Source organism: Rhinopithecus bieti, unplaced genomic scaffold (genome assembly GCF_001698545.2).
Source record: "Rhinopithecus bieti isolate Rb0 unplaced genomic scaffold, ASM169854v2 scaffold_12478, whole genome shotgun sequence".
NCBI classification, from domain to species: domain Eukaryota; kingdom Metazoa; phylum Chordata; class Mammalia; order Primates; family Cercopithecidae; genus Rhinopithecus; species Rhinopithecus bieti.
This window is the reverse complement of record NW_016807367.1, coordinates 1,764,662-1,776,672: the sequence shown is the minus strand read 5'-3', so window position 1 is coordinate 1,776,672 and position 12,011 is coordinate 1,764,662. Positions and strand designations below refer to the sequence as shown.

Below are 12,011 nucleotides of genomic sequence, written 5' to 3'. Positions count from 1 at the left end.
TCCGTCTCAAAAAAAAAAAAAAAAAAAAAAAAAGGATTTTAAGAAAATTTTCTGGCCGGGCGGGGGGGCTCAAGCCCGTAATCCCACCACTTTGGGAGGCCAAGACGGGTGGATCGCGAGGTCAGGAGATCGAGACCAACCTAGCTAACACGGCGAAACCCCGCCTCTACTAAAAAATACAAAAAACTAGCCAGGCGAGTTGGCGGGCGCCTGTAGTCCCAGCTACTTGGGAGGCTGAGGCAGGAGAATGGCGTAAACCCGGGAGGTGGAGCTTGCAGTGAGCTGAGATCCGGCCACTGCACTCCAGCCTGGGCGACAGAGCGAGACTCCGTCTTAAAAAAAAAAAGATAATTGTCTATAACAAGACCAAAAAGTTATCTCAAAGTAACAAACAACTTGAGTTCAGATGTCAGCAAGATGGCACTCCCATGTTCACTGCTGCATTATTCACAATAGCTAGGATACAGAATCAACCTAAGTATTCATCAATGAATGAATGAATGAATGAATGGGTAAATAAACTGTGGGGTATATATATATCCAATGGAATATTATACAGCCCTAAAGAGAAGGAAATCCTGTCATTTGCAGCAGCATGGACGGAACTGGAGAACACTATTGTTAAATGAAACAAGCCAGGCACAGAAAGATAGATACCACATGACCTTATTTATATATAGAATATTAAAAAGTTGAACTCAGAAGCAGAAGGAGAATGATAGTTTCTAGGGGCTATAATGGAAAGAGAGATTGGGAAGATGTTGGTCAAAGGGTACAAAATTTCAGTTAGATAGGAAGAATAAAATCAAGAGATCCAGTATATAACATAGTGACTACATTAATAAACAAAGTGTTATATTCTTGAAGACTGCTGAAAGTAGATTTTAAGAGTTCTCACCACAAAAAAGTGGTATGTGAAAGTAATGCATATGCTAACTAGCTTTATTTAGCCATTCTACAAAGTATACATATTTCAAAACATCATACTGTGCATGATACATACAATTTTTATTTAATAATTTTTTTAAAAAACAATGAATATCTCAAAGGACAAAACAACAACAAAAATATCTTGGACAATATCCTCACCTGTTCTTATCTGTCAATACATATGCAGTACATGTCATTTGTATTAAGTATTTTATTACTAACTCCGATAAGAAATATAAATTTAGAGACACAATCTTAATATAAACACTAAGTCAAATAAGAACCAAGACCACAAATTAACTGGAGGCCTTTCAAAGATCACAAGTGCTTCCCAAATCTCTCAGAACCACCAGATTTTAATGATTATTTGGGCTTAATGATTTTCTGACCCAAAAATGTCAACAGCCAGAGCTTGACAATTATGTAGTTCAAAGTTACTGAAAACACCTCTGAAATACTTCAGGACTAAAGCACTGTCCTAATAACTTCACGCAGGATAAATATATTGTGGTATACTCAAACAGTGAAATACAACTCAGAAGTAAAAGAGAATGAAGCAGTGACACATGCAACTACATGGACGAATCTCAAAAACCCTAGGCTGAGTGAAAGAAGCCTTACATAAAAGTTATATCCTGTATGACTCTGTTCATATGACATTGTAAAACAGGCAATATGGATCTATGATAAAAAAAATCAATCAATCTATAAAATCAGTATAATAGTTCTTTCTGAGGGTAAGATAGAGATGAAGACTGGGAACAGATATGAGGGAATTATCTGGAATGGTGGAAATGTTCTATATTTTAACAGGAGTTGGGATTACATAAATGTATGTGTTTGTCAAAACTCACCAAACAATATACTTAAGATTATGCAAAATTGTGCATAAATTTTATCTTAAAAAATGAAAATTAAGCAAATGTTGATAAATCTACCAATATATCACACTGGTAATTGGGGTGAAATGGGCAAATACACGCAAATTATTTTTAAACGCACAAAAAAATTAGATGGACAGATTGTAATAAAGCAAATATAGCAAAATATTAACAACTGAAGAAATTAGGAGATGAGTATGTTGGGGTTCACTGTACAATTCTTTGAGATTTTCTGTAGGTCTGATAGTTTCAATAATAAAATATCATAGAAAAAATAAAGAGAACAATCAGAATTCAGAAGAAAATAAATTTTACACTCAAACATGTTTTCTCCAATATTTTCCTTTTATATATTAACATTTTAACCTATCTAATGTAATGTCAACTGTGACTATCTTCTAATGAGTAAAAGTTAAAGGATGACATATTTTCAAAAGTTTGAAAAACATACCCGAATTTCTTGAAGGTTGTGAAAATTATTTCCTACTCTGACTGAGATCTTGCTTGGAGTATAGCTTTCATCAGATTTGTAGTCTGCATAAATACATAATGTCTTCACTGTTGTTTTCTTCTAAAAGCAATAAAGTAAAAATGACATGCACTTCGTCATATGAAAAGATTTCCAATGCATCTTATCTTCCGATTTCAAAAATCATAGTTTGCTAAAAGCAGTATTTGAATCAACATTTTCCTATCTTTTAATTTCAACAATAAAATGAAAATGTAAAAATATAGGTCCAGATAATATGTTAAATATAGGTCCAGATAATATGTTTATTATACAGACATCTCCTATGTAGAACATGGTCAAGAGCCAGATGCAAGCAAAGAAGGATCAGTTAAGCCAAATTAGGTACTTTATCATGCAAACAAGCATTAAGGATTTCCATCCTCTTCATTTGTATTTTAGACAAAGAAATTATTCTTATAAGTTTGGTTTCCTTTGCTAGGTACTTACTTCATTTCCTATATTAATACTTGAAAATAACTAGCTAAGTGAGGAACTGAGTCCAGCAAAGAGAAAACTACTTTTTTAAAAAATAGAACAACCTAGTTTTAATGCAAGAAACATAATTTTGCTGTTGATTTTTTCTTTATTTCTTTTGCTGTTGATTTTTAAACATACATATCCTAGGGAAAGAAGAAATATATAATAGAAAATGAACCTCAGAAAAAATGCAAGTGGCCAAAAAAAAACATGAAAATGTGTTCAACGTCTAATAAAGAAAAAGAAATTAAAACACACAGAGATATTAGTTTTATCATCATATTGGAAAATATTTAAATGACTGATAACACTCAAATTTAATTAGAAAAGGGTGCTTTCATCGCCAGTTAGTAGAAACACAACCTTTGACCCACTAATTCAAACTTCTGAGAATGCATTAAAATACAGTAACACAAACACTCAAAAACTGATGTCTAATGAAGGCTGGCCTTGGAGAAAAAATGGATGCAGAAAAATCTTGTCCTGTGATTAAATCACTAACAAATTAAAAACAGCCTAAATATCCATGGCAATAGGGAATTGGTTAAATAAGTTACATTATATCCATTCAACGAACTGCTACACAACTGTTTAAAAAAATCATGTACATATATAGTTACAGTAGAAAAAAGAAGATTATAAAACAACATATGCAGAAGAATCACATTTGAGGGAAAACAACAATTTTTTAAAGGCATGTAAATCTATATTCGTGTATAGAAAAGACCTAGGTGGAATTACCCAAAATAGTAAAATTGACTGTTTTCGTGGGATGGGACCATAGGAGATCTTTATTTTCTTCTTTACGATTTTATATTTTCTGAACAATTTTCAAAATGCGCATGTGCTATTTGGCCACCAGGAAAATATATATATATATATCTAGGTGATCTTAAAAACTTACCCAAAAACCCATTAAGAAATCCATTTACATGTGCTTTAAAAGTTAAGTTCTAGTATAAACTGGCACTAACTTAGTAACAATGAGCTCCTTGAACAGAAGTAGTCTGTGTCAAAAGTCAGCCTATAAAAACAGCAGGGGCTCTGTAGCGCTTAGTAAGGAGACCAAACTTCTGCAGCCTAAGCTATTCTTTAGAAAGCAATACGGAAAGTCAAAGACTTTTCCTCAGATCAAGAGGTAAAACACTAAATACCTAGGAACTGCTGACAGGATAAATACCATTACTAGGTTTTTAAAAGAGGCCAAAGGTATCAAACTGACATCTTTCTCTCTGCTGAGCCCGGAAGGAGACAGGAGAGGAAGCAAAGAAAGAAAGGAAATTTTTGAAAACCTTTTTCCTTGATGAGCCATAAGCAGGAAGTAAATGATCTTTCTTCTTATGAAGAGATCAAAGATCACGAAGATGGCTCTTAAGAACTTTTTTTTTAAGGAAGAAAAGAAAGGCAGATCTAAAGGATCAAGTTTTTTGCTCAGAATAATTACATTTCTAAATTGTGAAATTCAGGTACACTTATTCACTACCTTCAAGATGATCAGGGCAAGGTTAGAAAAGCAAAGAATACTAAAAATACTAATGATAAGAAAACCAGTAACAGCAAAGAGCAAGTGAATATTTTGTGTCTGACCCAGAAGTAATGCTCTATACATATTGTCTCTTTTATTTCTCAATGTTGTCAAATAGGAACTATTATTATCTCTGTTTTTCTGATTAAAAAAAAAACCATAACACTCAGGTTAGTAACTGGCTTAAGGTCAAAAAGCTAGTAGGAGGGCACAGTTGAAATTAAAAAATGTGTCTGTCTACCTCACATGATTTTAACCAAAACTTCCTTTTAATTAATTGTGCTTGGCTCATTCAATAGTCATTGATACAAGTTTACAGTAATAGGTAGTTGTCTGTAGTTCTTTAAATTTTATCTAAGCCATGAGTTATTATCGTAAGGTTCACATACAGAAATCGTATGTATAATTTGCTATATAAATAGTTTCATTAAATTTGCATAGGAATCTGTGACCTCACCAAAAGTTTAAAACAATTAAAAGGTAGAGTAAAAAATTTTAAAACCATTGATCAATTTTATCTCATGATGAATTTTAAAATAGTATTTCATGGAAAACATGCTATTTTCAAATAGCAATGTATGTGATAACATTAAACGTACAGACTATTACACATAGTGGCAGTAGCTAAAACTGCTCAAAACTATCAATATAATAATAATCACTCCATAGTGAATGTTCACTATATGCCAGGCATCATGCTATATTTGTAGCATAAGATATTACAAGAGCAGGGAAGGAAGAGGGCAATACTTCCCTATTTCTGAAGACATAAGTAACACTCCTGGACGCTCTCTATCCCCTCATTCACTACACCCTTTCTCCTGAGAAAGAGCTTCTAGCAGGAACCAAACATTTGCTTTGTTCTTTCAGGCCACCAATTTAATAAAGGCACATGCTACCTGGTCTAGTGGTATAACTGGATAGGTAAGACTGTTTAATTCTAGGGTTCAATAATAGGAAACACACTTGACTGAAGATATAATGCAGTTATATTTCTCAAACATCAGTTCTGTCCATTTTATAAAGTTGGTATTTTGGCCTCCTCCTGCTACCGCATATACGAGCACCTACTGAATAATTTCTCATCAGGTTTGGAACCCATGAAATTCCAATGGAAGACATTAGTGACAGATATTCCTAGATGCCTAGCCTAAAATCCCTTTATCCCCTCTTTCTTCATAATATCTGGCTAAAAGATCCAACTTCCCTTAAAGTTAGGTATAGCCATATGACTAAGTTATGGCCAGTAAGATTTAAACAAAATGATGGTGTGTACTAAAGGTTTATTTAAAAGAAAAACATGCCCCTTTTACCTTTCGCATCTACTCCTTCCTGCTGCCTGGGATATGGACATGATAGGTGGAACTCCAGTAGGCATCTTGAACCATAAGACAACCTTGAGGATAAAATCTACAAGCTAAGAATGAAGGAATGTAAAAAGAGAAGGCAACTGGGTCCACAAACACACTGTGAGGCTGCCATACCACTTCTGGACTGCCAGGCTCCTCTCACACAAAGAGGTAGAAGAAATAAATTTCCACCTTGTAGAAAACACCATTATCAAAAGCTCTGTTACTAGAAGTTCTGATTTCTAATTAATACAGCATTATTGCGTCTGTATTACACATGAAGAAACTGAGGTTCACATCAGGTTAAGCAAGTGGTCCTTGTTTACACATCTAGTAAACCATAGAGCCAGAACTTAATCCAGGTCTACGTGACAACATTATATAAGAGTAACTAATAAACCCTAAGGTACAAAACTTAAAGCTAAATGTATTTGATAGATGATAGCTTTACATTTAAAGTTAAATGTAAAAAACAAAATAGTTACAAAACATGTTTTTAAAATCATTCTTCTTAATATGCTAGATACATTACCAGGAGGTTGAGACAAAATAAACAGAGTCCACATAGTTGTTTAAATCAGAAGCAAATATTTATAAATAACTATATTCTTCCATATATGTTCCTGGTATAAAAGTGACAAATGCGGGCCGGGCGCAGTGGCGCACGCCTGTAATCCCAGCACTTTGGGAGGCGGAGGCAGGCAGATCATGAGGCCAAGAGATTGAGACCATCCTGGCCAACATGGTGAAATCCTGTCTCCATTAAAAATACAAAACTTAGCTGGGCATGGTGGTGTGTGCCTGTAGTACCAGCTACTGGGGAGGCTGAGGCAGGAGAATTGCTTGAACCCAGGAGGTGGAGGCTGCAGTGAGTCAAGATTGCGCTACTGCACTCCAGCCTGGTGACAAAGCAAGACTCCATTTCAAAAAAAAAAAGTGAAAAATGTCCTCTGTATCAATGTTAACAAGATGCTAAAATGAAAGTTTTCACTGAAGACTACAACAACAAAGACTATGTTTTGAAAGTATATATGAGACCAAATGCACAATTTTCAGCAGATACAGTCTTAAGAAAAAGTAAAATAAAATAAAACAAAGTCCGAGATGTCTGCTCATGAAGGTTAACTGCTACATAATTTGCCTTCCCACGACAGACAATTAGAATACTGGAGAACATATATGAAGCACCCACAGATGCTGAGCAACAGGCAGCACAGGCCTCTAGGTCCTGAGAGAAAGGAAACACAAGAAGTGAGACCTACAAACAAGTAAGTTTTTGGCTGCAGGCAATTTCGGGACTGCAATGTGAAGAGGGAGAAGCCAAAGAGAATCTGGCAGTCTACTGAATTGATGAGGAAGGAGCTACACAAAGGAAAACTCCAGAAATATACATGAGGTCCCCTTCATTTTATGCCTGAACACAATATGAACATGCATACAGCAAAACTTCACAAGGATAGGCAAAGAACAAGCACTGGGGAAAGAACAATTACTGGAAAGCAGTAAGCTAAACAATTTCCAGCGGGCACAGAGGACTGTGAATCATTAAAGCTCCCAATAACCGAAGTGGAAAGTCCTCTTTAAATACCTAAGACACTCGTTTGCGATCCCATACGAGTCAAGTCTTAGTAATGAGGCTAATCTTGCCCAAGAGAAATGATCTTAAAGAGTAGGCTGGGGACCTGCGGAGGACCTCAAGACTCTTTCAGAGGATCAGCAAGGTCAGAACTATTTTCTTAATATTATTAAGATGTAATTTGCCTTTTTCAGAATCATTCTCTTATCAATATGTAGCAGAGTTTTCCGGAGGCTGTCTGACATGGGATGTTGTAAAAGATTTAATGAACAAGCAGAAATGAGACTCCAGCTATTTTTTTGTGAACCAAAAAGGTTCACGAAAAAATGTAAACAATGACACTCTTCTATTTTTTTGTTCTTGTATATTTGGGAAGAGACAGTTATTTTTCATAAAATTGTTATTTATGTTGTTAACATATAATAGGTTAATTATTGTTTATTTTTAGTGAATAACTAAATAATTTAAAGTTCCTAATCTATAATTTCTAAAATAGTAAATAATGAGAGATATATATAAAGATTTCTGGAGTACTCAGTAAGAGTTTAAAGCAGTACTGAGACTAAAAAGTTTGAGAACTGCTGCTCTAAGGCAGGGCTTGGTAAGCTACAGCTTGCAGGCCAAATGTGGACTACCACCTATTTTTATAAACAAAATTTTATTGAAACCAAGTGATACTCTGTCATATACACATTGTCTATGGGAGCTAACACTACAATGGCAAAGTTGAGCAACTGCAGCAGGACATATAAAGAAGCCTTACAGCTTAACAACAAAAAGACAACCCAGTGTAAAAAGAGGGAAGCGACTTAAGTAGTCACTTCTCTAAAGAAGATACACAAATAACCAGGAAGCACATGAAAAAATGCTTGATATCACAAATCATTAGGGAAATGAAAATCAAAACTATAATGAGATAGACTCATTAGGATGACTATTATCAAATGTTAGCATGGATGTGGAGAAACTGGAACTTTTGTGCATTACCAGCGGGAAGGTAAAATGTACAGCTGCTGTGAAAAACAGTATAGAGGTGCCTCAAAAACTTAAACATAGAATTACCTTATGATTCAGCAATTCCACTTCTGGATATATATCCAAAAGAAGTGGGCCGGGCGCGATGGCTCAAGCCTGTAATCCTAGCACTTTGGGAGGCCGAGACGGGCGGATCGCGAGGTCAGGAGATCGAGACCATCCTGGCTAACACGGTGAAACCCCATCTCTACTAAAACTACAAAAAAACTAGCCGGGCGAGGTGGCGGCGCCTGTAGTCCCAGCTACCTGGGAGGCTGAGGCAGGAGAATGCCGTGAACCCGGGAGGCGGAGCTTGCAGTGAGCTGAGATCCGGCCACAGCACTCCAGCCTCGGTGACAGAGCGAGACTCCGTCTCAAAAAAAAAAAAAAAAAAAAAGTGAAATCTGGTACTTGAACAGATATTTGCACACCAATGTTCATAACAGTATTATTTACAACAGCCAAAAGGTAGAAACAACCCAATGTCTTCTGATAAATGAATGGATAAACAAAATGTGGCACAGCCATACAATGGAATATTATTCATTCTTAAAAAGGAATAAAATTCTGACACATGCTGCAACATGAATGAACCTTGAAAACATTAGGCTAAGTGAGATAAGTTAGACACCAAAGGACAAATACTGTATAATTCCATTTATATCAGGTCCCTAGAACAGTGAAATACATAGAGGCGAAAATAAAACACTGATTATCATGGGCTGGAGAGAAGAGGAAATTGGGTGGTTATGATTTAATGGGTTCCACACAGGATGATGAAAAGTTCTGAAGATAGAGGTGGTAGTGGTTGCACAACACTGTAAATGTACTTAAGGCCACTGAACTGTACATTTAAAAATGGCTGGCCAGGCACAGTGGCTCACGCCTATAATCTCAACACTTTGGGAGGCTGAGGAGGGCAGAGCACCTGAGGTCAGGATTTTGAGACCAGCTGACCAACATGGAGAAACCCCGTCTGTACTAAAAATACAAAATTAGCCGGACGTGGAGGCGCATGCCTGTAATCTCAGCTACTTGGGAGGCTAAGGCAGGAGAATCGCTTGAACTCAGGAGGCGGAGGTTGCAGTGAGCCAAGATCATGCCATTGCACTCCAGACTGGGCAACAAGAGCAAAACTCTGTCTCAAAAAATAAAAATAAAAAGGCTATAACGGTAAATTTATATTAAATATTTTACTACAAATAAAAAAAATCTTTATTGTTTATTACTCACCATCTCAACAGAATAAACACTAAATAATTAAATATTGAATTTGATTATTCACCATCTCAACAGAATAAAGAAAAACCATATGATCCGTATGAATAGATACAGAAAAGGCATTTGAGAAAATCCAAAAATGTCTCAGGAAACTGGGAAAAGGGAACTTCATAACCTGATAAACTGAAGGGTTACCTTAGTTTCTTTCTAGAAAGGATGAATAATCCTCATCAGGAAGCTGGAGGTACTACCATGTGAAAAAGAAGATGATTAATATACCCTTAATAAGAGAACTGCAGATGAATCATCCATAGCATTAAGTGAATGTGGTGGCTGATTCTCTGAACCCACAAAAGCATCCATAAGATAACAGTCAGCTTTAAATATATAGCCAGGTACAGAGAACACCAATGCTATATCACCAAGACAGAACTGGCAATTACAGACTTTCCTTACCTCTTCTTCGTTCCCATACTAGCAGATCTAACAAATTCAGAAATGTGAAAGGACAAAAACAAAAAACAAAAAACAAAAAAAAACTAGGCAGGGTAAGTGAAGCAAACTACACCCAACTTGCAACAGGCCCAAGTTTAGGGAGAGGAATAAACCTTAAAAGAAACTTTAAAGCAAGATTGAGGCTTTCAGTATTCACTAGAACTGAACACTTCTATTTCTAAAATATATTTTGCCATTTGAAATAAACAGAAAACTGGGTATGTTACCAAAAAATGTGCTATATGCTCCCCACCAAGTCCTCATCCAGAGCAGAGAAAGAGCTTGTTCTAATTTAAAAAGACAATGAGATATAAAGTAATGTTACTTTATATATGTTACAATATATGTTCACCTTAACAGATCAGTAATACATATAAATTATTTCTAAAACCTACATGCTCAACTAGCTGAGAAACTGCTACATAAATCAAGAGTTGCTTATCTTCTATGTGAAGAAAAAAACATCTAAGGAACCAAATAGTTTGTTTAACAAAATATAAACTCCAAATTGAACCTCTTTCAAACTTGTTTGTAATACAATTTTTTTCAATAAAGTTCATGAAAACATGGATGAAGATCAAATGGAAGAAAGCTGAATACTGAATTTATATAATAAAGGTAGGAAAGTTAGTTCTCAAGCGCTAAAAAAATCTACCCAATCCTAAATCACAATCCTAAATTATACCAGATGGTTCAGTCACAATCTTTGACAATAAATATTTAACATTTCCTTGTGGTGTTCATAATTCAATATGTAGGTGACTAGGAAAGTCCAATGAATATCTAGTTGAGTCTAATGATTTATAATGTATTCACAAGTATTAATATACTGTGATTAAGCCTAGCATCTATTATGTATCTTTTTTTTTTTTTTTAGGAGACAGGGTCTCGCTCTGTCACCCAGGCTGGAGAGCAGTGGCATGACAAAAGCTCACTGCAGCTTCAAACTCTTGGCTCAAGTGATCCATGACAGCTTCCTGAGTAGCTGAAACTACAGGTGTGTACCACCACACCCAGGTAATTTTTCAAATTTTTTGTAGAAACAGAATCTTGCTTTATCTCCTAGGCTAGTTTTGAACTTCTGGCTTTAAACAATCAGCCTCACAACACTACCTCAGCCTCCCAAAGTGTTGGGATTACAGGCGTGAGCCACTGAACCCAACCTATTATTTTTTAAATGACATCAGCACTTTAATTTTCCATTTGTTCTACTTTTAAAATAAGAGGAAAATGCAATAAAGTATTCTATAATTGCACACATGCTTTTTTACAAAGATACCTAAGCTGCTGAAACTCTAGTGCTACCAGGTAATAGGTCCTGTTGTTCACCTGTTACCTGATACTTTTTAAAAACCTAAAATTAATGCAAAGAGATGACCAAGCAAAAGTATAAATTTCACAAAATTATAAAGTTTAAAATTTATCAACAGTGTAATTTGAGGGTAAATAAACTAATTTGTATGATTTGGCTTAAGCAATTTACACCCATACATATGTTGGTATTTAAGTATATATAGGATTTTATTAAATTTATAAAGTACTTTCTGTTCAAAGTGCTTTAAATGATAATGGAGTTTATTGCTATCAACGTTTTCATTCAACCCAGGTTTTAGGAAATACAGGTTTTTTAAAAATTTATAATTTATCTTTCATTATCAAACTATCAAAATTTCTCTTGAAAATGAAGCAAACCAGCATAACTTTTCGATATTTTCCTCAGCATTCTTCTATCCTTTTCTATTTCAATAAATTTCTTTGTGACACAGAAATCATTTTAATATAATTTAAAATGTATCATTGTTATTACCATGACAAAATATCAAGACTACATTTAATAAAATTTGTAGGAATTTTGATGAAGGCAGATCAAACAAAAGCACAAATTTTGCTTTGTTCTTACTCAGCTTAATATTTCAGTATTTATCAGCCAACAGTATTTTAAATCAGCAAACAAGTACATTAATCCATATAATCCATATTAAATTAAATTACTCCCCAATTTTCCTCAAAAAATTATTAACAAATTTTGAAA

At 34.9% G+C, this 12,011-nt stretch overlaps 1 protein-coding gene across 1 annotated transcript in view; it reads right to left on the bottom strand.

Annotated features, from left to right (window-relative positions):
• Positions 1 to 12,011, bottom strand: part of ANAPC10 (anaphase promoting complex subunit 10) — a 129,740-nt gene that overhangs the window by 92,954 nt on the left and 24,775 nt on the right. The window contains exons 4-5 of the mRNA XM_017881531.1: positions 7,592 to 7,595; positions 2,263 to 2,379 (exon numbers count right to left, since the gene is read on the bottom strand). Of these exons, the coding sequence (XP_017737020.1) occupies positions 2,263 to 2,379; positions 7,592 to 7,595 (121 nt within the window). The remainder of the gene's footprint in view (positions 1 to 2,262; positions 2,380 to 7,591; positions 7,596 to 12,011) is intronic.